A 27,715-nucleotide genomic window follows, 5' to 3' on the forward strand; every position below is an offset into this window, starting at 1 on the left:
ACGTATTTGGACTCTGGACTGTTGAAGCAATTGTCTTAATCTTTTAATGTTATGTTTGTGTTTCATTAAATTACAAGCAAAACTACAGAATATATTTGTTTATAGCCTATAAACTCTAAAAGCTTTTTTCTCAGGGCTTTTACATGATATTAATTTGATATGTGAGTGAAATAGTGTGTGTTGTATTTAGCCCCATTGTACCCTTTCATAAAAATGTTTGTTTTAGAGAAAAGAATGCAATTTATGGGAAAGATGCAGTGCCCAGAGGAGCAGGTGAGGGAGCTAGAGAACAGTATAAGGGCAAAATCTGAGAAAATGTAACATATTTATAGGTCAAATTAGATTCATATTTGCAACGATTTAAAGCTGCATAACATCCAGACAAAACTGATCTGTTAAGACAATGGAAGGAACAACTGGTTTAATTTTTTTTTTTTTTACTTCAACAATAATGTACAAAAATTTATCTTCTTTTTAATTTTGTTTGTTTTGATGGTCTTGAAAAAGTCACAACATTTGGTTTCGGTACCAAAAACTATGTTGTATTCATAATGTGTTATTTACCTTTACCTAATAATGACCCTAAGCCAATAGAAGAGTTAATACAAGTGGTCCGTCTCAGCTAAATGGTCTCTGCAATAAACAAACAAGACCTACCTCCCTAACCTTCACCTTAAACCTAAACCTAACCGATAGTGTCATGAAAAGAAAATGTGAGATGCTGAAGCAACCACGTCATTTTGTGGCGCTTCAATGACACTTTCAGCTCACATGTCAAATCGCATGCTCTTCAGGACTCGTAACACTGTCCTTTACATCACAATTTCAATGCTCTATTAGTTGAGCTACTGTGCGAATTGATCGAAGCTTGTAAATGTAGTTGGTTATATAATGCAAACATTAAAATGTATCACTTTACAAGTCATGCTCTATAGTATAAATTTTCATATGTCATTAGATAGCAATGTGTGAGGAACAGGGTGAAAAGTGAGTGTTTATGAACTGAAAGTTTGCCATTTTACTCATGATTTGTGTGAAAGTTATTAAAATTAATTGTTGTTGTAGCACCTCTAGTGTTCATTTCACCAACTGCTGCGATACAAACAATGAGCAACGTAAAAATAATTTGCAAAAATTAGAGTAACGTGATTCTGTGAGACCAGGCTGGATGTCTTAAAAAGTTTTGGTGTCATGAACCTCTCAAACTTTGTCAAATCCAATGACTCGTTCCTTTTACGAACATCACATTTTTGCAACCTTGAACTGATGAAAACCTGACTCTCAGAATTTGCATACAGTCAGAAAATCACACTGGAGTGTGTCGTTTTTAAGAAAGGTCTTGCCAGGCAGCATCCCTAACAAACATATTACATGCAGGTCTCGCCCTCAAAAACATATGGAGGAAGATTGGTTTGAGCCCGTGCAGACAGGTGCACAGACAGGAGAACTGCAGGGGAGCTCTGATCCACTTCATCCACAGAACTGAATTCTTGGACCGACACAAAACACAAGGCCACAACCCATCCTGAGCTGGTCACAACACATCAGAGCATGGCAGTGTCTTCAATATTAGCTTCCTGTTGGGCTGGGCTTCAGGGTCAGATGGCAGCAAGCCATTTAGGCACACAAGTGAGAGAAGAGGGCAGGTGGACAGGGTGGAGGAGAAGTTAAGGGTGGAGAAACCTGTACCTGAGAGATTTACTCTCAGACACACAGATAAACTGAGGTTGACAAGGAGAAATGCTCATCATGAAGGGAGGATATGTTAGAAAGATTTTGTGGAAAATTAGGTAGGAGAGAAGGATTGCTTCCCCTGTAGTCAGATGAGAAAGTTGCTTGCAAATTGGGAAGAACTGTAGCCCTGTCCCGTTTTACTAAAGTGCATGACTAGTGAGGCGATATAATTTACAAACCAAACACATTTAGAAGCTTGTTCATGTGTGATTATAAAAGCACCACAGAATGACTTGGTTGTGTTTTTCTATTGACATTTGCTTTTTTCTGACACTATCGTTTAGGTTTAGGTTCAAGGTTTAGGATAGGATGGTCGGTTTTGTTGATCTAAAACTCGATAGAACTTAAACATTAAAAACCTCATCTGTTTGGGAGAAACTTTAACTCGCTTTTAGCACCTCCCAGTGGAGATTTCAACTCAGAACTTCCGCGAACCGTGAAATGAACCACATAATATTATATTGAAAAAATGTCACCACAATCACGTAATGTTCATGAGATCAGGCTGAAATTCTTCCTTCGCATCATAACTCTCAAATCTTGCCTTGCTCCAGATTTTATCAAGCATAAATGGTTCTTGTCCATCTTGTGACCAGTCATGATGCATTTGAATGTTTTGAATTGAATGCAATCATGAATGAGATTTGAGAGCTATAGGAGAAGGGGAATATTGAATATTTTCAGTGAATAACTTTTCAGACTGCTTCTCAAAAAAGGCTTCAGAAGACTTGGAATACAGTGCAAAAGTCAAATAGGCAAATATTATGGTGCTTTTATTGTGTTTGATTACAAGGCTCTCTGAAATACTCGATTCTGACTGGTCAATGGCACCATCTAGAGGTCTGATATTTCTGAATAACAACTGCACATCCTAGTATTAAAGGATTTTTGACAGGTTATCTGGGTATTGCGAGTCATCTTTCCTATTTCTCGTATCACTGTGATCTCTACAAGTCAGTTAATAATTTCAAATGTCAATTTATATATTTATTTGGCAAGTAGTCTTGTACTAAGTTGGATAATAAGCAGTGAGACATTTTCAAAATAAACACCTTCAGGAAACTAATGCTAATCAGAGGAATATTCTCCAACTTCTTTCTTATCTCATTATAAAATTGTGGCAGCGGGGGCGTGGTCAAGCATCTCTCCGGAGAGAGAGAAAGCGGTAAGGGCGCTTACACCTGAGCCAAATTATGTCTAACACCTGTCTCTAATTTCAGTAAGCACGGGGAGAGCGGATAAATAGAGCCACACCACAAGTAGAAGGAGAGAGAGCCTGGGCACCACAGAACCGAACAGAAAGCAAGAGTTTTATGATGAGAGTTTTATGTTGGTGAAGCGGTGTGTGATTAAAGTGTATATTGCAAGAGAAAAATAAATCCTTACCTGAACCAGGAAAGCTGCTTGTCGTTTCCTCCCTACACTGGTGCCGAAACCCGGGATTGAAGTTTGGGTTGAAAATGGATGGAAGTTGTCCCGTAGAGCCCTCCCAGTTGGCGGAGATCCTCCAAGCCCTCGCTAGTTTACATCAGAGCCACCAACAGACACTGCTGGAGCTCCGACAAGACCAAGATCGCCGGTTTGTCGAACTCCTGCACGCTCAAGTCGAGGACCGGCAGGCGATCCGGAGCCTCCTCAGCCAGGAGGCGTCCTCAGCCGCGACCCCGGATGCTCCCACGCCGTTACCCCCGCCAGCTTTACAGAAAATGGTGGCGGCGGACGACCCCGAGGCCTTCCTGGATTTGTTTGAGCGGACCGCCGAGATCTGGGGTTGGCCGCTCGGCCAATGGGTGGCCCGACTGATCCCACTATTGTCCGAGGAAGCCCAGCTCGCGGCTCAACAACTGCCAGCAAAGAGCCTCCTGGCCTACGGAGATTTGAAGAGAGCCATCTTGCAACGGGTTGGTCGCACTCCGGAGGAAAGTCGTCAACTCTTCCGGAGCTTGAAGTTGGAGAGCTCCGACCACCCATTTGCCTTCACCCAGCGGCTCAGTGACACCTGCCGAAGATGGCTGCTAGCGGGGGACCGCGACGTCGATGGAGTTATCGACCAGGTGGTACTGGAGCAATTCACACATCGACTGCCAAAAGGGACGGTGGAGTGGGTCCAGTGCCACCGCCCGGTGTCGTTGGAGGAAGCTGTCCAGCTTGCGGAGGACCACATGGCGGCGATCCCGAGGGCGGAAGACCCCTCTTACATTTTTTCTCCCCCCTCTGTTTCTTCCCCCTCCCCTCTCTCCTCTCGTTCTGCTCTCTCTCCAGGTCCCGTTCCTGCCCCACGCAGACGAGGAGGACTTCAGCCCCTGAGACCAGTTCCCCGGGTGTGGGAGGCGACACCTACCCCTTTCCCTATGCCCCGCCGCTCTCCCCCTCAGGGGGGGCGCCCGCCGATGCAAGTGCGGGCATAGTGCCTGGGCCGGCCTGCTGGAGGTGCGGAGACCCGAGCCACTTCCGAGATCAGTGCCCTCTGATGGAGCTGGGGACGGTGGTGCGGGTCTCTGACCTCCCACAGGCTGCCCCCGACCAGGCCGGAGCGTAACGGATACCGGTAAGTGTCAAGGGGGGTACTCACCAAGCGTTGGTGGACACAGGGTGTAATCAAACCACTATCCACCAATGCTTGGTTCAACCTGAGGCATTGGTCACCACTAAAACGGTGAAGGTGAAATGTGTACACAGGGATATTCACAAGTATCCGGTGGTGACCCTGACGATTAAATTTCGGGGGAAAAAGCATAGAGTGGAGGCCACGGTTAATCACCCATCCGCTGATTTTGGGGACTGATTGGCCTGATTTTAGAGTTTTATTAAAGGGAATTTGTGCGGATGGGTGCTGTACGAAAATAGGGAGATGTGTGATGTGCGATGCTCTGGCAGGGGAGGCGGAGCCGGGGCCGTCCTCGACAGCTCCACGTCATAATGACGAGAGAGGGGGAGAGGCTGCAGCCCCTCCCCTTCTCAGGGAATTCCCTGACGGGGATTTCCCTTTGGAGCAGTCGTGAGACAAAACCATCAAACACGCCTTTGACCAAGTGAGAGTCATCGATGGTCAAGGACTCCAGCCGGACATCACCCTCTCATACCCTTATTTTGCAATTATAAATGAGCGGTTGTATAGAGTGACACAGGACACTCGGACCAAAGAGGATACAACCCAACTCTTGATTCCAAGGAGCCGTGGGGAAATGGTATTCCAGGCGGCTCATTATAATCCCATGGCGGGTCACCTAGGAGAAAGGAAAACACTGAACCGTCTAATAGCCCGTTTCTACTTTCCGGGTATTGGCGGCGATGTCCGCAGGTGGTGTGCAGCATGCCACGAATGCCAGCTGGTTAACCCACTGGCCACCCCAAAAGCGCCATTGCGCCCTCTCCCTCTGATCGAGGTCCCCTTTGAGAGAATTGGAATGGACCTCGTTGGGCCATTAGAACTGTCAGCACACGGACATCGCTTTGCATTGGTCCTAATGGACTATGCAACGCGATATCCGGAAGCCGTGCCTCTTCGCAACATCTCAGCACGTAGTGTTGCGGAGGCACTCTTCAAAATAATCTCCCGGGTGGGGATTCCAAAAGAAATCCTCACTGATCAGTGCACAACATTTATGTCACGGACACTACGCGAACTGTACGAGTTGTTAAATATTAAATCGATTCGCACCAGTGTATACCATCCTCAAATGGATGGCCTGGTGGAACGATTTAATAAAACCCTCAAAAACATGATTCGTAAGTTCGTGCACGATGATGCTAGAAATTGGGATAAATGGCTCGACCCCCTGTTATTCGCAGTAGGAGAGGTCACGCAAGCCTCCACTGGCTTCTCCCCATTTGAGCTGCTGTATGGGCGACGCCCATGTGGCGTGCTTGATATATTGCGAGAGGCCTGGGAGGAGGGACCTTCAAACAGTAAAAATGAAATTCAGTACGTTCTTGATCTTAGAGCAAAACTCCACACCTTGGGGCAACTAACACAGGAGAATTTGCTCCAAGCTCAAGAACGACAGCGCCGACTGTATGACAGGGGAACTCAGCTAAGGGAATTTGCACCGGGAGATAAAGTGCTTGTATTGCTGCCCACATCGAGCTCTAAATTACTCGCCAAGTGGCAAGGACCCTTTGAGGTCACACGACGAATGGGAGATCTCGATTATGAGGTTAAACGAACCGATAGAGGGGACGCACATCAAATATACCACATCAATCTCCTGAAATTGTGGAGGGAGGCGGTTCCCATGACGTTGGCTACGGTAGTTCCCGAGAAGGCGGAGCTCGGACCGGAGGTGAGTTCAAAACATAAACAGTTCACCCCAGTCATTTGCGGAGACCACCTCTCACCGAGCCAACTCGCGGAGGTTGCTAGGTTGCAACAGGAGTTTGCAGATGTGTTCTCCCCTCTACCGGGACGTACAAACCTCATCCATCACCACATCGAGACCGAGCCGGGGGTCGTGGTACGTAGCTGCCCCTATCGACTACCCGAACACAAGAAGAAAATTGTTTGGGAAGAATTGGATGCGATGCTTGATATGGGGGTAATAGAAGAATCCCACAGTGAGTGGTCCAGCCCTGTTGTTCTAGTGCCTAAGAGCGACGGGTCTGTGCGATTCTGTGTGGATTATAGAAAAGTCAACGTGGTGTCTAAATTTGATGCATATCCAATGCCTCACGTTGATGAGTTGCTCGATCGGTTGGGCACTGCTCGTTTTTATTCTACATTGGATTTGACGAAGGGTTATTGGCAGATCCCCTTGACACCAATTTCCCGTGAGAAAACCGCCTTCTCCACACCGTTTGGATTACACCAATTTGTGACACTTCCGTTCGGTTTGTTTGGAGCCCCAGCTACGTTTCAGCGTCTCATGGACCAAATCCTCAGACCGCATTCAGCTTACGCTGCTGCCTATTTAGATGACATCATTATTTATAGCAATGATTCGCAGCGGCATATGCAACATCTGAGGGCGGTTCTGAGATCGCTGCGCCGAGCGGGACTCACAGCGAATACGAAGAAGTGCGCGATTGGATGGGTGGAGGTACGGTATCTGGGGTTCCACTTGGGCCACGGGCAGGTGCGTCCCCAAATTGACAAGACAGCGGCGATTGCGACCTGCCCGAGACCCAAGACCAAAAAGGGGGTGAGACAGTTCCTGGGGCTGGCTGGCTATTATAGAAGGTTCGTACCTAATTATTCGGACGTCACCAGCCCGCTGACTGATCTCACTAAAATGGGAGCTCCAGATCCGGTCCAGTGGACGGAGCAGTGTCAACGGGCGTTCACGCAAGTTAAAACTGCACTTTGCGGGGGGCCGCTTTTACATTCACCTGACTTCTCTCTCCCTTTTGTTTTACAGACAGATGCTTCAGACAGAGGGCTGGGGGCCGTACTCTCGCAGGTGGTGGAGGGGGAGGAGCGCCCGGTGCTGTACATTAGCCGTAAGCTCTCATTAAGGGAAACTAAGTACAGCACCGTGGAAAAGGAGTGTCTCGCCATCAAGTGGGCGGTCCTCACTCTCTGATACTACCTGCTGGGGCGGGCCTTCACCCTCTGCTCGGATCACGCCCCACTCCAGTGGCTCCATCGCATGAAAGATACTAATGCCCGGATCACCCGTTGGTATCTGGCTCTTCAGGCGTTTAAGTTCAAGGTGGTCCACAGACCGGGGGCGCAGATGGCTGTCGCCGACTTCCTTTCCAGGAATGGGGGGGGAGTGGTAGGCGGGCGGTGGGGATATGTGGCAGCGGGGGCGTGGTCAAGCATCTCTCCGGAGAGAGAGAAAGCGGTAAGGGCACTTACACCTGAGCCAAATTATGTCTAACACCTGTCTCTAATTTCAGTAAGCACGGGGAGAGCGGATAAATAGAGCCACACCGCAAGTAGAAGGAGAGAGAGCTTGGGAACCACAGAACCGAAAAGAAAGCAAGAGTTTTATGATGAGAGTTTTATGTTGGTGAAGCGGTGTGTGATTAAAGTGTATATTGCAAGAGAAAAATAAATCCTTACCTGAACCAGGAAAGCTGCTTGTCGTTTCCTCCCTACAAACATACTGTAATTTTAAGGTAATTCAATATTTCACGTCCATTTATTTATTACTTTGGTAGGTAGCCATGTAATAAGTGAGATCATGTATAGCAAGTATTGCAAAATAAACCTCTTCATTGGGTACTGTTGGGGTTTATTTTCCGATAACGATTTATTCCTTATAATTTTCTTAGAGCTTGACAGTAAACAAATCAGCAACAACTCGGAGCTCTCAGAGTTCTTTAAAATACATTATTTTGTGTTCCATGGAGGAAAGAAAATCATACGACTTGAGGGTGAGTACTTTAAATGACAAAATTAAAATTTTTGTGTGAACTATTTATTTCTAATAAGATTATACTTTTTTTTACATTAAACATGCCCTGTAAGATAACACACTGTCTGTCAGACCAGCAGCTTATGTCACTTAAGAACAGCATGCATCAAATACGAGGTACGCTCTATACCTCCTAGCTTTGTCTTTGCATGAGTGTGTACAGTATGTGTGATCATGTAATTCGATTTCCCCTCTCTCGTTCCACATTCCCCCATCTTCTTCCCGACACTGTGGAGTGAAGATATTGCATGTGACGTGCTCAGCAGTAGGAGAGGGCTGTACACTGAAAAAATTGCATTACTCCACAAAGCGGAATGCCAGGGGAACACAGTGAGATGCATCTCTGCTTCTTGATAACACTGGAATTATTTAAAGTAGAAGAAGGGGAACGGGAGCAGAGAATATTCTCCAGTCTATGTTAAGATTGGGAGCAGTGGCAGCGGAGCAGACAGGCACAGCTTCTCTCTACTTCACATGAGCTACGCAGTGGGCTGTGAGCAGAAGGATCTATCTGTCTCTAAGCTTTACATTAAACTATTGAATCAGAGAGGGATAAGACAGATCTATAGGAACAGAAACATTCTATTTTCTTCTTTCTATCAAAAACTGATTATAATCTGATAAGAAAAGATTTATGTGGTGTAAAGCTATGTTCATACTGTCAGTGTTTGGGATTGACAACCATGTTTACTTCCTGGTGTGAGTCTCAAAATGTCCTGTTCATACAACAGCTTACAGGAGCAGCTGGTCTTTATGAATGAATAACCAAAGTTAAGTGTCTTTTCTGTTCTCACAATAGACATTAATAAAGCCTGAAACCATAGCGACAGTGACCAAAGTAAATATCCAAGAAGGCGACTTCCACAACACAGCATCACAAAATACGGGTGTGAAAAAAATGGTTACAGAATGCAGTTGTCACTCTTATTTATACACAAAATTCTTATTTCTAAAACAGGACTGACAACGTATTCTGATGCTGTGTGAACATAGCCTAACTGTCAAGTATGTTTTCTATTAGGGAATGTTTAAGGGTGGTCAACTAGCTTATTTGTGAATGACCAACTAGTTGATTGATGAGGGTGTCTAGCAGGGGTGCTTCTAGGGTCAGTGGATATTTAGGGCTTAGCCCAGACCTCTGTGGATACATATGGGGCATCTTACATATATGATTACATCTGTGTGGTGTCATTTATAAAGTAAATAATTCTCAAATGCACAGGTAGATGTCGGTGCCTTCAGTTGTCCAGCTACGGGGTCATCAGCCGGGATCCACCTATCACGGATCTTTCACCCTCATTACTCCTGGAACATCTCCTAGTGGTGGGGCAGTGGTCAGGGATGTCTCCATGCCACCCCCCGCAGGACTCCGGATCATTTAGATTCTTGCTTTCCCATCAAGACATTCCTCCTTTCTCGTCGAGACAAACCATAACCAGGGTTCAATACATCAATACATGGTACTCCATCCATTTTCCCTGCACTCGGCAGACAGATCAGCATATTTTAGCTTCTTCCTCTCATAAGCTGCCTCCAGTCCCTCTTTCCTTGGGACAGTAAGTTCAATCATTTTAACTTTCTTAGCTGATGCCGTCCATAACAATATGTCCATCCTCAAGGTGGTAATAGTGATCTCAGAAGGAAATTTTAGCTGCTGGCCAAAGTCGACCACCATTGACCAATCACTTCCATGTGCCAGGATTGACCTTTCCTCCCTCCATGCCATGCCTTGTGTGGCACCTCCCTTTTTAACAAACTCAATGTACTTCCTCTGAGGAGCATGATGGCCTTTGTTGGCCTTTTATTATACACACCTCAAGGATCTCTGCCAGCTTTCGCAGAACCTGATCATGCCGCCACCTGTTCCATCCATGTGCCAAGGTGATCTTGCACCTAGCCAACATGTGCTGCAGGTTTGCTCTTGGGGCCTAGCAGAGTTTAAATATTACTGGAACTAAAATTAAAAGGTCGCTGTAACATTTGTCTCAGATAAGCTCAAAGATCAGAAGTTGCATTCTTTTAACAATATGGCCCTGATTTAATAAAGGTTTGTGTATATAAAAAAAAAAAATGCCAACCTGATAGCACGAGCAAAAAATGGCCGAGCTGATCTACTAACGTAGTTTTCAAAGGATTGCGTCTTTCAGATGCGCAAAATATTTTAGCGTGTTTCCCCGAAATGAATATGCAATTTAGTGCCTCCAAATGCGCATAATAAAGGGCGGTGTCGATGCAAATTAATCAAATTATACCCGCAAAGTGATTTATCAAACCCGAAAGTCATTTCAGAAACGGAAACTGTGAGAGCAAATTAATACGAATGAAAGGAAGGCAGGCAGAGCAGTTACATAATTATTTAAATATATATTTAATATCATCAATAGGCTGAAAAATAAAGAGCTATCATTTTTTTGCCATATCACCCAGCCCTAGTGTAGCTATTTGCACAGTTTTTTTAGTGAATCGCCCCCAATACGCCCACAATGCGCATACACATTTTTATAGATTGCAAAAGCAAATTAGTACCCATTATTTGGGATATTAGTAAATCAGGGACTATGTACTTTAAAACTTGATTTAAAATGTTTTAAACTGGCAGTTTAATAACCTATTATTGATTTGTCTGGTGTTTTAGGTTAGATAAGAAGATAGCAGGCTGTAAATAGTCTAAAATAGGTGATTATGACAAAAAATAGTTGCTAGATTTGCCAAAGTTTGCGAGGTTCATGGCATTTTTTCTTAACAAAAGAGTTTTGCAAATGTCCTGGCTTGTGACATCTGTATATTACTCTTTGTTTTCAGGGTTATATATCTAAATGTTTGGTGCTTACACTGGATGGACCAACCTAACACAGTTTCAAATATATCGCCAAGACAGGGGGCCTGGGTAGCTCAGCGAGTATTGACACTGACTACCACCCCTGGAGTCACGAGTTCAAATCCAGGGTGTGCTGAGTGACTCCAGCCAGGTCTCCTAAGCAACCAAATTGTCCCAGTTGCTGGGGGGGTAGAGTCACATGGGGTAACCTCCTAGTTGTCACGATTAAGTGGTTCTCGCTCTCAATGGGGCACGTGGTAAGTTATGCGTGGATCGTTGAGAGTATTATGAGCCTCCACATGCTGTGAGTCTCCGCGGTGTCATGCACAGCAAGCCACGTGATAAGATGCACGGATTGACGGTCTCAGAAGTGGAGGCAACTGAGACTTGTCCTCCGCCACCCAGATTGAGGTGAGTAACCGCACCACCATGAGGACCTAGTAAGTAGTGGGAATTGGGCATTCCAAAATTGGGGAGAAAAGGGGATAAAAAAATACAAAAATAAACAATTATATATATATATATATATATATATATATATATATATATATATATATATATACACACACACACACACACATCGTTTTGACCTTTCACACATAACAACAGTTGTGAGTAATGAATGCTCTTCTTGCGTGCGGACACATATGAGTGCTGGAAAGCAGCCGCCCAACAAGATGAGTCGTATTTACTATTATCGAGACTGTAGAAAGACCGGTATCATTATTACCAAATGTTAAAATACATTTAGGATCAATCTGATCCTGAATGACTATTGACGCCATTACAAAATGACAAAAACATATGGGGCTTTTCTAAAAACATTTGGGGCTTAAGCCCCATGTATCCCACCCCTATCTTTTTATCTACATATTTTGTTTCTTAATCTTTTTACCTTTAATATTTTTAGCTTTAAATTGGATGATTTAAGAAACACAACTTCTAAGAGTTTAAGTATGCTGCCAGTGTGCTGTGCTTTAGCATGTGAGCAATATAACATTAACTGTATAACTGTCAGCAAACTGAAACCTTTTAAAATAGGTTGCAGCTCTAACAGCAACTTCAACAATAAATTTCAAGACAATCACTGTCAAACTTCAAATTGCCAGTAAATCATTAGTTATTTATAGTAAGTGTAAGCTGTCATCTACCTTGTTGAAATCTGTGCGTTCTTCATTCTGACTGTGCAATTATATATTATTTGTCTGGATGTACAAATGCAGACAGAAATATTTCGCTATTGTGTTATATCTTGCTGTTTTTTTAGCGTCTTGTGCTATGAGCATTGCATTTTTAAGACAGCTTGTCAAGTAAAAAAAAAGTTCACCTTTTAAAAACACATCTCAAGACCCTTGTGTTCTGTTCATTCAGTTTATTGAGAGAATGTGTTTTTAAAAAAAAATGTCTGATCAGTGTCTGGTGGACATTATCCTAAACCAGCCTAATTATACAGCATCACTTAGACCCAGCAGGTCTACTTGCCGACTAGTTGATTTTGAAAACAGTTTTGCACATCCCAATTTTCAATAGGACAAAAGAACTGTGGTCACACAAAGAGAGATTAAATGGCCAAAATGGTCATCCACCACCATTTCAGCATCATCTCACAGATTATTGATTTCCAGGACCTTGCATGTGCTAAATGCTTTAATTACAAGCCTCTAGATCAGTTCACTTTTAATGCATTTTCCCTTCCCTGTTGAGACAAGCCCAGAACTTCCTGTGAATGCCACTAAACTGCAATTACTGTGAGTCAAAGAGCTGTACTGAATAAAGCGCACTGCACAACCACATTGGTCTAAATCAATACTATATCGACACATGAACTTTAGATTGTTTATCAGTTGCATTATTAAATTGAAACTTTAAGCCCATCATGGAACACTCTATGGGAATATCTTGGCAGTGCTATATTATAGGGTGACCATACGTCCTCTTTTTCCTGGACATGTCCTCTTTTTCGGACCTTAAAATGTGTCCGACCGGGATTTCTAAATTTGCAAAAATGTCCAGGATTCGGCTTTAGTTGCATTATGATGTGCATCTAGTCTAATTCTTCATTGTGTGTGCACGCATATTTGCATTGCTTTAACCCTTTGTAAGTCCCACCTTCTTTCACACCAATTGGTCGATTTATATGAGGCTTGCAGCAACTATTGGCCAAATTCCTGCCTGTCAATCTTTCCGCGAACGCGCGAAGCGCTGTTGTGTTCGGCATCAAACAGTTGCTTGACAGCAGCAGCAAATGACAGCTGAGTGGAAACAATGCCCAAACGAAAGTGTAAATTTATTGAAGATTTGCACAAAAAATGACCATGCTTTCGTCCAGGTCGAGATCCGTGGGAAGCAGAATGTATGACATGTAAAGCTGGCACTTATGTGTCAGTTGCTAATAAAGGTGCAAGTGATTTAGAAGCACACATTAGCTCTATGAAGCATAAAGGGTCAGCAAAAGGTGAAAGTTCATCAGGTAAATTATCAGACTACTTTTTGCGACGAGGTAAAATTGTTATCACATTGCTTCATTTTCCATGGCCATTCAAAATAATAGTAATAGTAAATGAAGGTACACTCATGGCATCAAATATTTTAGTACATGGACATTCAAAAGAATGTTGGAAATTTTTATTTATTTATATATATTTATGTTATGCTATTCGTGTCTTTTTCACTGTATTAAAGTTTGCATTCATAGTAACACTGTTTTGAGCCCTATTATCACCCACTACCCCCCCCCCCCCAATATAAAATTAGATAAAACCCTGCACAGATGAGATAAGCAATCCATTTTTTCTCACTAATCTCATGTTAAGACATTTGATGACGTCTTGAAGCTATACTTTCGAACCCGTCTATATAGTTCATTTTAAGTGCATTATTGAAACTTTGAGGGATGAGTTTACATTATTTTCTGTGGTAATTGACAGCATTTTACAGATGCCGTTCATAGAGTTTAACTTGAATTGAACCTGGAACATTGCTTTAATGCTTAAATTAGTGCCATTAAAACAACATTCTCCATTTAATGGCCAGTCTAAGAATATTAGTCACCAAAGCTCCATTAATTTTACACCTCTATAGTAATAAAGTGCGTAATAAAAACAAATACGGTCATTAAAGACTTACCGGAAAGTAAAGTAGCAGTGCTCCAAACATTATCGCCTCCAACAGAATGAGTCCTGATGCTCTGATACTCTGAAACACATGAAAAACAACATTGCATTGGAAAACTTATCTTTAAATGATTCTCTTGCTATAAGTGGGTCAGTGAAAACCATCCATTTATGACAACTGCATAACTTATCCCTTTAGTCGCACAAAAGCATTCTCCTTGGACTATTCTAATGTATTCAAAGGGGTTGATTTATCCTTATTCTCCACAAGCAGACGATTTACCCTGGGGAAAAAAAAACCCTCCATTTTAGAATAATATTAAGAACTTCATTAACTTTGAGTTTCAAAGCAGTGCACTTCAATACACTCACACACTGTGTATGCATTTCCCAGTGTGCTTATGGAAAGCATAAAATAGATAAAAACTTGTTGTAATTCAACATTCTGCATGTATGTATACAGCACTAGTCATTTTGTCATACTTGACTGAATTTATGTTTATTGTGATGTTAAAAATATTTTGATCTAAAAGGTTTATGCCTAAATGTATGAAATTATTATTTTTATTTTGTAGACAAATATAAAGTGTGCCTTTGTATGAATTTGTGTACAGAAAACTAAAATAAAAGGATTGGATTTTAAATGGATGAGAGTCAGATGAGAGAGTAAAGTGTAAAGCATACAGCAGGGCTGTTTGTATGATTTAACAGGATCTGGGACATAGGCCAATAGATCAGGAGCTTGTATGGGAGTTTGGGTATGTCCTCCCCCACAAACATTTATTTATTTATTTAATTTGCATTTATTACATTTTACAATTTTCAAGCATTTTGACAGCTTAAAGGCCTGTTCATCACAAATCTGTGACGATTTTGCGAGACGGACCTCTGACGGAAGGTCTATTCACACCGAGTCCGTAAAACGTGAAACTAAAAACTATTTCACTCCTGTACAGTAGGCAGTGCTGTTGCAGTGCTGTTGTTTTACCAGTCACCTGTCAGCACCTTCAGCTGTTAGTGATTAATATAATGAACGCTGTTAAAGCATTTATTTACCTAATTTGGTATAACCGTTTCATTATGTTCTTTCGATGGTGTTGATGCATTTTGAGGAGTATATAATCTGTGTTCCCTGTTTGTCACTCACTCGACGTTGTGTCGATGTAGTGACACTAGGGGTTCGATCTTGAGAGCCCCAATCACCTTTGCTTACAACAGAAAAGTCCAATGAAAATTGCGCAAATGGGGCAAACGCTTGGCATCTTTTTAAAGATGTCCTTCCGCGTTTGTGCTACTGGATGTGGCTGTTATCTCTCTCCTCCGGATACCCATGAAATCTGCCTCGAGTGGTTGGATGATTGGTTTCTGGGCTCGGATCGCGACTCACGGTCACCTGGCACAACCTACCAAGGCTCCCTTCCAAGGCCTGTAAGTTCTCTTCCTCTTTAATGACAAAGGCTTACAAGGCCGCGGGTCAGGCCGCTTCCGCCCTGCACGCCAAGGCCATCCTGCAGGTCCACCAGGCCAAGGCGCTAAAAGATCTGCATGAGGGTAGGACCGACCCAGGGCTGATTCAGGAACTGCACACTGTGACCGACCTCGCCTTACGTGCAACGAAGGTCACGGCACGCGCCCTGGGCTGGACGATGTCCACTCTCGTGGTCCAAGAGTGCCACCTGTGGCTCAACCTTGTGGAGATGTGTGACGCCGAAAGTCCGCTTTCTTGATGTGCCCATCTCCCAAGGGGGGCTTTTTTCCTCGGCACTGTCGAGGATTTCGCCCATCAGTTCTCGACTGTGAGGAAGCAGACCGAGGCAATTAAACATATCCTGCCATGGCGCGACCCAGCCACCTTCAGGCCACCGAGGTCCCGCATCCCATCTGCTTCTTGCCAGAGCCGTTCCCCTGTGGTGCCGGCCCTGGCTCCTGTACCATCAGAGCCCAACCGCCGGCCTCAGAGAAAAAGATCCTCCCACGGGAAGTTGGCTCCACCTGCCCATCAGCCGGACAATTCGCCTTGGCTACGTGATCAAGTTCACCAAACGCCTGCCCCAGTTCAGTGGCATCCTCTCCACTACGATGCAGGGTGAGGGTGCATCCGTCCTCCATGCGGAAGTTGCCACCCTTCTGGTGAAGGGAGCAATAGAGCCCATCCCCGTAGCCGAGTTGCGAAAGGGCTTCTACAGCCCTTATTTTATTGTGCCCAAGAGAGGGGGAGGGTCACGCACAATCTTGGACCTGCATGCCCTGAACAAGGCCTTACACAGGTTTCCGTTCAGGATGTTAACACAGAAGCGCATTCTGGCATCAGTACGACATCAGGATTGGTTTGCGGCCATCGACCTGAAGAACGCGTACTTTCATGTACCGATCCTTCCTTGACACAGTCCCTTTCTTCGGTTTGCCTTCGAGGGACGAGCATACCAGTACAAGGTCCTCCTCTTCGGTCTGTCCCTGTCTCCTTGCATCTTTAGCAAGGCAGCAGAGGCTGTCCTGGCCCCGCTGAGGGAGAAGGGCATTTGCATTCTAAATTATCTCGACGACTGGCTAATCCTAGCTCACTTGTGAGATCTATTGTGTGCACAGGGACCTTGTGCTTCAGCACCTCGACCGACTCTTCGACCGGGCTTCAGGTCAACTGGGAGAAGAGCAAGCTCTCCGCTGTGCAGAGCATCTCTTTTCTCAGTATGGAGTTGGACTCCGTCTTACGGCCGAATATGCTCAGTCAGTGCTGACCTGCCTGAAGGTAGTGGTGCCAGTGAAACAATTTCAGAGGCTCCTGGGGCATATGGCATCCTTGGCAGCAGTTCTCCCCCTTGGGTTGATGCATATGAGACCGCTTCAGCACTGGCTACAGACTCAAGTCCTGAGATGGGCATGACACCACGGCACCTGGCGTGTGACCATCATGCCACAGTGCCATCAGACTTTCAGCCCTTGGTCGGACCTGGCATTTCTACGGGCAGGTGTTCCCCTAGAGCAGGTCTCAAGGCACATCATGGTCATGACGGACACCACGAACTTTGGCTGGGGTCCTGACTCCAATGGCACATCAACTGCTTAGAGTTGCTGGCAGTATTGCTGGCTCTGAGGAGGCTCCAGCCGTTGATTCAGAGCAAGCATGTGTTGGTCCGAACCGACAACACAGCGACCGTAGCATACATAAACTTCGAGGCGGCGTACGCTCGCTTCGCGTATCGCCACTCGCCCGCCGTTTCCTCCTTTGGAGTTGGCAGACCTTGAAGTCTCTGCAGGCCACTCACCTTCCAGACGTCCTCAACCATGCAGCAGATGCACTCTCATGGCAGGTAATGCTCCACGGGGAGTGAAGTTTCCACCCCCATGTAGTCCAGCTGATTTGGGAGAGATTCAGGAAGGCACAGGTAAACCTGTTCACCTCCCAAGACTCTTCTCACTGCCTCCTGTGGTACTCCCTGTCCGAGGCCCCCCTCGGCATGGATGCCTTGGTGCACAGCTGGCCTCGGGGGCTACGCAAGTATGCATTTCCTCCTGTGAGCCTCATTGCACAGACTCTGTGCAAAGTCAGGGAGGACGAGCAGCAAGTCCTGTTCGTTGCGCCGTACTGGCCCAACCAGACTTGGTTTTCGGATCTGATGCTCCAGACAGTAACACCTCCCTGGCACATTCCCCTGAGGCAGGACCTTCTCACTCAGGGGCATGGCATGCTCCAGCACCTGTGGCTGGACCTCTGGAATCTCTACATCTGGCTCCTAGCAGGTCTTCCGCCAGCAGTGGTAGACATGATCACTCAGGCCAGGGCCCCCTCTACGAGGCGGCTGTATGCCTTGAAGTGGCGTCTTTTCACTAACAGGTGTTCTTCCCATTGGGAAGACCCATAGAGATGCGCTGTCAGGTCTGTGCTGTCTTTCATTCAGGAAGGGCTGGAGAGATGGCTGTCTCCCTCTACCCTGAAAGTGTATGTAGCTGCTATAGCAGCTCACCACGATACACTGGATGGGAGACCCTCACTACAGCGCAACCTGATCAACAGGTTCCTCAAAGACGCGAGGAGGTTGAATCCTCCTAGACCATGCCTGATCCCCTCTTGGGATCTCTCTGTGGTCCTACCAGCCCTATAGAGAGCCCCCTTTGAGCCCCTGGAGCAAGCCGAGCTCAGCACTCTGTCCCTGAAGACGGCCCTCCTGGTGGCGCTCACTTCCATCAAGAGGGTGGGGGATCTGCAGGCGCTCTCTGTTACCGGCTAATGCGTGGAGTTCGGTTATGTGCCCAAAGTTCCCACCACTCCTTTTCAGGACCAGGTGGTGAACCTGCAAGTGCTCCCTTCAGAGGAGGAAGACCCGGCCTTGTCGTTGCTGTGTCCAGTTCGCACTCTGCGCATCTATCTGGATCTCACACATCTATCAGGATCGCACGCTGAGCTTTAGACGCTCGGAGCAGCTCTTTGTCTGTTTTGGAGGACAGCAGAAGGGGAAAGCTGTCTCCAAGCAGAGATTAGCCCATTGTATTGTGGCTGCCATTTTCCTCGCATACCAGTCTTAGGACTTGCCATGCCCCTTGGGAGTCTGGGTGCACTCCACTAGAGGTGTTGCATCCTCCTAGGCACTGGAAAGGGGGACTTCTCTTGCAGACATATGCAGAGCTGCAGGTTGGGCTACACCCAATACCTTTGTGAGGTTTTATAACCTATGCATTGACCTGGTTTTGACCTGAGTGTTACATGGTAACAGCAGGTAGACCGGCCGGCCGTTTGGGTGTACCACTTGCATTGCGCCTTTCCCCTTTTTCAAAGGTGATAATGTGCACTTTTTGTCCACAACAGTTCCACGTTACGGAGAACTCCGGACGCCTCTTTAATTCTTTAGCACTGTTCAGGTGACGAACTCGGTGTAGGAGTGACGCCACCAGGCCCAGTACTCGTGGTATTCCCCTTTTCAGGTGAGCCCGTGTGCTCAGGCTCAGTGCTCCATGCATGGTGATTCCCCCTTGGTAATCATGTCTGATGAGTTTCCACTGTTCGGTTCCCCTTAGGTGAACCCTGTGTTTCCCCTCGTCAGAGCTTTCTCTTCCTCGGCCACTGTGCTGCTTACCCTCTCTATAGATAGGGTCCTCCTGTGGTATCATTCCATATGTGAACTTCCCCATTGGTAAGTCCATGTGAGGTATTCTCCACATGCTAACTCCCTTCAGCAGGATGTGGTCTCCATAGTGTTCTCCTTCCTGGAGAGAGAAGAGCACTTCCCAGTGCTCTTCTAGAAAAGTGCTCGGCAGGACATTGCTTAACAGCAATCAGTTAAGACACCGCCTGTAGCCTCCTTGGGTAAGTGCCTCCACCCCCTTAACAGGACTAGGGAGATGCCTTAACTAACTCGCTGGAAGGTCACGACGTGGTTGAGCACTCGCTCTGAGGCATGCAGCAGCTTTCCCGTGTCCACTCTTCCATACCCCGTGACACGGTTCAGCACCTGCGGCGTTTCCTATAGGAACCCCTAGTGTCACTAAATCGACACAACCTCGAGTGAGTAACAGACAGGGAATGTCTTGGTTACTGATGAGACGTTGTGTCCCTCCTTCCACGGCGCTGAACCAGCCACTGACATGGCCGGGACTCTCTATTGGCTCCTCAGCATAAATCTGAATGAGTGATGCACACCATCTCCTTTTATACCCGTATGTCCGGGGTGGAGAGTGGCATGCAAATTCCACTCGCCAATTTTCACTGGCCTTTTCTATTTTAAGCAAAGGTGATTGGGGCTCTCAAGATCGAACCCCTAGTGTCACTACATCGACACAACGTCTTTTCCCTCCATCAGGGAACAGAGGTTACATCAGTAACCAAGACGTTTTTTATGCAAGTGAGATGAGTAAAGAGCACTGTTAGATATTTATTTGCACATGTATTTTGTTACCAGTACATTACAAATGGACACCTGAAGCCAACTTCTCTTTTTATAATGCCAATACAGTAATATAAATACATGTGGAATATTGTACAATAACAGGTATTATATAAAATATGATGTATATTATAAAATATATTTTAATACCATAGTATTTTAATACTTTATTACAAATTATTGAAATCGTCATGGTTACTGGTGTAACCTCCGTTCCCTGATGGAGGGAACGAGACGTTGGTGTCGATGTAGTGACACTAGGGGTCACTCTTGGGAGCCCGAGACACCTCTGGTCTTTGATAAAAGGCCAAAGAAAATTGGCGAGTGGTATTTGCATGCCACTCCCCCGGACATACGGGTATAAAAGGAGCTGGTATGCAACCATTCATTCAGGTTTTACGCTGAGGAGCCGATATAAGGTCCGGCCATTTCAGCGGGTAGTTCAGTGTTGTGGCAGGAGGAACCAAGTCTCGTTCCCTCCATCAGGGAACGGAGGTTACACCAGTAACCATGACGTTCCCTATCTGTCACTCACTTGACGTTGGTGTCGATGTAGTGACACTAGGGGTCCCTATACAAAATGCCACAACTGGCTGAACGGTGTTACGTGAACTGGCAGTGTGTGGTGGGCAGACTTGCTGTGTGCCTCATAGCCAGCACACCAGGTCGACACGTAACCTCCCCCAACACAGTTATGAGTGTCGAACGGCCCTTTTTGGGGACAAGTCGACTACCCAAAGATAGAGACAGGCTTAACCCAGTCGTGGCCTCTTTTCCCCTTCTCTTTTTTCACTCCCTAAAAAAGAAGGGGGATTATCCGACTGGGCCGCCAGGTCTAGTCGGGGGGTGTCCCTCCCAAGGGGAGGACACCACGGAGATCACACCTCGCCCCAAGAGAGGGGGGGATATTTTTAAGTGGAAAAATACGTCACATGGTCTTTCCAACCAAGTGGAGATCCTTCAAGGTAGATCCTGCCCAATGGGGGAGGAGTTACTACAAACATGGAGACTGGGGCAGAGGGGCTCTGCCCAAGGAAGACACAGTTTGCCAGCAGGGAAACAAACTAGCGGAAGATATAGATCGCATGGGGTTTAGCCTTACAGGGAACCACCACATGCGGAGCACCTACCCCAGAACAGGGCTCTTAGTTAGCGCGTGTACTGGGCCGGCAGTGAGTCTCTCCGAAAACTCGACTGCCACAGGGCTCGGAGGAAGTCAACCAGGGAAAACATTTTTTGAACACTACTGGGAATTAACGGCACACGTCTTCAGCTCAAAAGGAGGTGGAAGGCGCTATGTGCAAGCAATACACCCGGCCGGCTATCCTGGGCTTATCTGCTTGTCTTGCGTGCCACTACCTGGGATGAAACCGGTTCCACCCGGAGGTTGTAGAACCTTGCAAAGGTGTTGGGTGTTGCCCAGCCCGGTGCTCTGCATATGTCTGTTAGAGAGGCACCTCTGGCCAGGGCCCAAGAAGCCGCTACACCACGGGTAGAATGGGCTCGTAGCCCTACCGGGGGCGGCATGTTTTGGGTGAGATATGCCATGGTTATGGCGTCAACGAGCCAGTGGGCGATCCTTTGCTTGGAGACAGCGCTTCCTTTCCACTGTGCACCAAATCAGACAAAGAGCTGCTCAGAGACTCTAAATCTCTGCGTGTGATCCAAATAGATGCGTAAAGCGCGCACCGGACACAGCAACGACAGGGCTGGGTCTGCCTCCTCCTGGGGCAGCGCTTGCAGGTTCACCACCTGGTCCCTAAAAGGAGTGGTGGGAACCTTGGGCGCATAGCCCGGTTGGGGTCTCAGGATCACGTGAGAATAGCCTGGACCAAACTCCAGGCACGTTTCGCTGACAGAGAACGCTTGCAGGTCACCTATCCTCTTGATGGAAGTGAGCGCAGTCAGGAGGGCAGTCTTCAAGGAGAGTGCCTTAAGCTCGGCTGACTGCAAAGGCTCAAAGGGGGCTCTCTGTAGACCCTGAAGAACTACGGAGAGATCCCATGAGGGAACGAGGGGCGGTCTGGAGGGATTCAGCCTCCTGGCACCTCTTAGGAACCTGATGATCAGGTCGTGCTTCCCTAAGGACTTACCGTCAATTGCGTCGTGGTGTGCTGCTATGGCAGCAATGTACACCTTCAAGGTGGAAGGGGACAGCCTCCCTTCCAGCCTCTCCTGCAGGAAGGAAAGCACTGATCCGACTGCACATCTCTGGGGGTCTTCGTGTCGAGAAGAACACCACTTAGCGAACAGACACCACTTAAAGGCATACAGGCGCCTCACAGAGGGGGCCCTAGCCTGAGTGATTGTGTCTAACACCGCGGGTGGTAGGCCACTTAGGTCTTCCGCATCCTGTCCAGGGACCAGTCATGGAGATTCCAGAGGTCTGGGCGCGGGTGCCAGAGGGTGCCCCGTCCCTGAGAAAGAAGGTCCTTCCTCAGGGGAGCTGTCGCGAGGACCGTGAGGTCCGAGAAGTGCTACCAGGAAGTGAGGTGCTACCAGGACGACCTGCTCCTCATCCTCCCTGACCTTGCACAGGTTCTGTGCAAGCAGGCTCACTGGGGGAAACGCATATTTGCGAATGCCAGGGGGCCAGCTGTGTGCCAGCGCGTCTATGCAGAGGGGAGCCTCGGTGAGGGCGTACCAGAGCGGGCAGTGGGAGGATTCTTGGGAGGTGAACAGGTCCACCTGTGCCCGACCGAATCGACTCCAAATCAGCTGGACCACCTGAGGGTGGAGTCTCCACTCTCCCCTGAGGGAAACCTGCCATGACAGCGCGTCTGCTGTAGTGTTGAGGTTGCCCGGGATATGAGTGGCTCACAGCGACTTGAGGTGCTGCCGACTCCGGAGGACGACGGGGACGATGTGAGCCTACAGGGCTTGGACGGGAGCTTAAGGCGTCCATGCCAGGTGGTGGCGCTCTGCGGGCATAAGTGCACCGCGAGCGCCTTATCCACCAGAGGAATCGCCGTATAGCCCCTGGCCGCCCCGCCATCAAGGGTAGTGAGAGCGGGGGAACTGCGGAGTCGGGGTCGGGCAGTAAAAGGTGCCTCCCACGACTTCGTCAGCTCCTCATGCACCTCTGGGAAGAATGGCACTGGAGCGGGGCACGGCTGTTTTGAGCGGCGCCGCGAGCCCAGAAACCAATCATCAAGCCGCGAGGGTTCAGGGGAGAGCAGAGGGTTCCACTCTAGCCCGACGCTCGTGGCCGCCCGGGACAGCATGTCCGTCATTTCGGCATCGGCCTGTAACTGGGCGACCGTCCTCGAAGGGGGAAGCCCAGCTGAGGCTTCTGCGTCCGACTGGACAAGCCCGCTCTCTGATGCTGCACTCGAGAGCTCATCATCTTTGCGGGCCCCGAACAAGTAGCCAGACTCGCTGTGCGACGAGCCGGCGAACTCATCCGGAAGCCCGATTGGGGCAGACGAGCGTGCTGGGGAATGGGAGGTCCGCGGGGGGATACCCGGCGGAGGCGATCTCATTGAGGTCCCCAAATCGCCCCCAGTGCTAGCTGCGCTGACCTCATACCCGTAGGTAGGAGGACTGAGGCGGGGAGCCGCTGGGGTGGCTTGCTTTCTTACGAAAGCCAGCCGCGACTGCAACATTGCCATAGTCATGTTCTCACAGTGAGAACATGAACCATTCATAAACGCTGCTTCCATGTGGGACACGCCCAGACACGAAAGACAGCGATCATGACCATCCGAAGTTGAGAGAAAACGACCGCAACCAGGAATAACACACGATCGGAAAGGCATCTTTAGAAAGACGCGTCTTTAAAAAGACGTTCTGTGTGTGCGCTCTTTTAGAGAAATATACTCTTTTTAGAGGGGAAAAACACTCTTTCAGAAGATATACTCTCTAGTTTTTCTGCTGAAGCGCCCAGGGGCGTTCTCTGCAGTGTACCAGTGCAGAGGAGGGAGAAGCCGCTGAAATGCGCCGTCAGATCCAGCAGAGGTGAATGAACAGTGCTATTCAGTTCAATGAGCATGACCGTTCGGCTCCGAAGAGAAAATCTGAATGAGTGGTTGCATACCAGCTCCTTTTATACCCGTATGTCCGGGGAGTGGCATGCAAACACCACTCGCCAATTTTCATTGGCCTTTTATCAAAGACCAGAGGTGTCTCGGGCTCCCAAGAGTGACCCCTAGTGTCACTACATCGACACCAACGTCGAGTGAGTGACAGATAGGGAAACATTGTTATATTACACTTGCAATAAAAATATCAGTGTGGTTCTGCAATTCGCTTGTCTACAGTAAATTATAGCATGTAAATAGTCTTTTTCTGGGATTTTCTACGAGTTCAGTGCAAACGGACTGCTGAACCTCACTATTTTAATGCTATGAGAATATAACAGGAACAGCAATATATATATTAAAAATGTAAAGACAAAAAAAAAAACATAAGCAGACTTTCAAAAACAGAACGGGTTTATGTTTGCTGTACAAAGGGTTCATGAACTGCAACTATTTATTATTAATTATATAATTTTCAGGGGTGTGTATCAGCTGCATGTATGCTGGTGTTTGCTAGTTAATTAGCGCCACCAATATGCTGGATTGAGTAGCTGCAGTGACTGACAAAAAGCTCTTATCTCATTGGTCAGTCAGTTTTTATCGCAGTCCGAAGAGAAAAAATATACGGAACACTCTCTGTAAAAAATCCTTCGGATTGTCGGCGGACAATTTGTCAGACCCGCAGCGCTATAGCAATGCATTGTTACTGTACAAAAGCATGTTCGGAACGAACATTCATACCGAAAAAACTGACTAGGTGTGAAAAGGCCTTAAATCGACACAAATCTAGTTTTATAGGGTATAGCCTTGCGTATCATAATTGATACATGAAGTCTTTACATTAACAACACAATCAATACTTTGATGAAAAACCTTTTTGTGTGAAATGCACTACATGTCCACAGCGTCCTGGTAAATGTTCACATGCTCTTCTGGAAGTAGAAGATCTTGGCTGCGTCTGAGACCAGGAAAATGCTGCCTCCGGAGGCTGGAGGTAGAAAGGGATCAAGGCACGTCTGAATCCAATGTTCATGTCACATCCTGTCTACTGAGATACCTTCATCTGATTGATTTTTGAAGGCAGCATAGATATATCCTTCGCTGCCTATGAAATCCCATAATACTCTGCGTGCGGATCCACGGCGGTTGTTTTGAAGTAAAAAAAGATACCCCAGGATTTACTGTGGCATGTATGGCTTAAGAGAAATTTAAACACGCTACGCTGTTCAAATTGGTCTGCGTTGAGTGATGTAAACCAGGCTGCAAGAAAATAAACTTGCTCTATGCTATCCAGGTGATCCTGCCACATTGTCCATTGGCCATGCTGATAACTGGTCCATGCTCCATTAGTAACAACAACCAACATTTACCCAACTACCAATAGAGTTCCACAAGTTACTATATAGCAAAGACGGACCACTTCTATTAAAATGAACGGGAGAAACTGGAATGCCCAATGGTCAACAGATGTAGAAAGAAGTCCTGCCTTACAGGAAAAAGAGCTGATCACCTTTTAGATACAGACATTGCCTGCCAATAAACTCTGTGCATGTGCATTAGCAATACAAGCCAGGTAAATTTAATTTTTTAGCTTAATATGAGGTAAAAAAAAAAGTACAATCTATGATACCAGTGTCATCAGATTTTTCTGCCGATTTGAAATATGTAATTTAAATGTAAGCTTGACAAGCAGGTTTTGAGATTTCGTTGTTCCCCAATTTAAGTAGATAGGAGCTGCACTGTCATGACTGGAAATAGCCTCCCGGGAGCTTTCCAAAGATGGCTGCCAGTGGACTGACTTGCTAGAAAGACTTTAGTCCCACTTACTCTAATCCATTTCCTGACAAAAACAAACAAACCAAAAAAAAAAAAAAAAAAAAAAACACTAAAGGATCTAGTAGCACCCATGGTGACCAACAGAGGTGTCATGCCCATTCAGAGTGAATTAATTTTTTAGCCAATAGGATTTTGAATGGATTATTGGAACTTCCAAAAACGTATCTGTATGGTACCTTCGATAATTAAATTAAATGGTTATTGCATGTACAAACGAATTCCTGTTGCAGAAATCTTTATTTCACATGTTTAAATTTTGTCAGTTAAAATCCAATCGAGTCATATATGTTCTGCTATACGCAATGGCCAGTGGCTGCTTCAGAGATTGCGTTCATGGGGAAAGTCGAGCACCACGGGAAAGTGCAGTGTTATGGTAATAAAAACTAATTAATTGCATCAGCTTCAGTGCAGTTAACATTTGCCAACTATGTCTGATCTCTGCGGAACAGTCAGTTAATATTTCTATCAAATCTAAAATAGATTATGTTTTTGTTTGATCGGTCGCTGTTCATATACTTTGGTGCTGAAATGCATTTTTGTCAGGTTTTGCGGCATCTTTACACTCTCTTAAGATTTAAAGAAAGCAGCAGCTTGTTATCTTTTTTCAGTGTGAGTCATCTGTTTTTCAGTCATGATAAAAACTTTAAGCAATGAAAGACGGTTGGTTGGACTGGGGTTGCGGTGGCTGATCTTAGTGCCCCCTCAAATAAAATAAATGCATAATGCCCCTGGTGACCAACATACTGTTTAAAAAGCATCCAAGGATGTACCCCATGAAGTTGCTTACTGGGTAAATATATTCTAATAATTTAAGATGATGATCCCTGCTGAAGAAACCAGCTTAAACCAGATGACAGTGGCTTGCTGGTATATTTTGATGGTTTTAAAGGGGTTTAGGGCAATTGTGAGCCAAGCTGGCGGGCCAGCCTAACCTGCTAAACACCAGCTTGGCCAGGCTAGGAAACTATTTAGAAGCAGGAAAAGATTTTAAAAAATCTTAAACTAGCAATGTTAACCCTGTTCTTTATAGACGTCAGTCACACAGGTTGCAGTTCAAGGTTGTACAGGTTTCAGTTAGTTCTCTTGCAACCCCAAGAGAACGAACAGAGTGTACAGAGCTGGAATCTAGATAAAGAGTGGCTACTTTGAAAAATGCTCAAATATATGCAGTATATATACACTACTGGTCAAAAGTTTTGAAACACTTACTCATTCTTTATTATAAATTTTTTTCACATTTTAGAATAACAGTAAAGTCATCAAAACTATGGAATAACATAAATGGAACTATGGGAATTGTGTTATGACTAAACAAAATCCAAAATAAATCAAAACTGTGTTATATTTTAGCATCTTCAAAGTAGTCACCCTTTGCCTAGAATTTGCAGACATGTACTCTTGACATTTTCTCAACCAACTTCTTGAGGTATCACCCTGGGATGCTTTTTAAACAGTATTGAAGGAGTTCCCATCTATGTTGGGCACTTATTGGCTGCTTTTCTTTATTATTTTTCTTTATTTATTATATAAGTCATCCATTTAAATATTTTTTTTATTTTATTATTATTATTACATTTTCGTTTTATAATGAAATAAATTAATATGTTGGCACAATTATATCTGTGCCTACAAAACTAATTTCAAACATTTAAGCATACGCCTTCAGATCAAAAGATTTTTAAGATCATGAGAAACATTTCAGTCAAGTGTTTAAAAACTTTTGACCAGTAGTGTATATAATAGAGTGTTCCAAATGAACGCATCAGTGGATGAAGTTGATTTAAAATGTTTAACACACAGATTCTGAAATTTTTTTCAGCTCATTGTGAGCTCTAAACACTGATTGGTATAGGGAGAAACATTTGCACTGTGTCCAGGGATATTACAACACACATGCATCAGCAATTCCGTGTCACAGAATCTCAGGACCTCTTACAAAACAAACCCAGATAGAACTTGT

At 45.8% G+C, this 27,715-nt stretch overlaps 1 protein-coding gene across 2 annotated transcripts in view; it reads right to left on the bottom strand.

Moving 5' to 3' along the window:
* LOC127434233 (probable G-protein coupled receptor 158) overlaps positions 1–27,715 on the bottom strand; it is a 245,547-nt gene that overhangs the window by 132,282 nt on the left and 85,550 nt on the right. For both annotated transcript variants that reach the window (XM_051686812.1, XM_051686811.1), the window contains exon 5: positions 14,038–14,106. In XM_051686812.1, coding sequence (XP_051542772.1) covers positions 14,038–14,106 — 69 coding nt within the window. The remainder of the gene's footprint in view (positions 1–14,037; positions 14,107–27,715) is intronic.

Source organism: Myxocyprinus asiaticus, chromosome 44, assembly GCF_019703515.2.
Source record: "Myxocyprinus asiaticus isolate MX2 ecotype Aquarium Trade chromosome 44, UBuf_Myxa_2, whole genome shotgun sequence".
In the NCBI taxonomy this organism is placed as follows: domain Eukaryota; kingdom Metazoa; phylum Chordata; class Actinopteri; order Cypriniformes; family Catostomidae; genus Myxocyprinus; species Myxocyprinus asiaticus.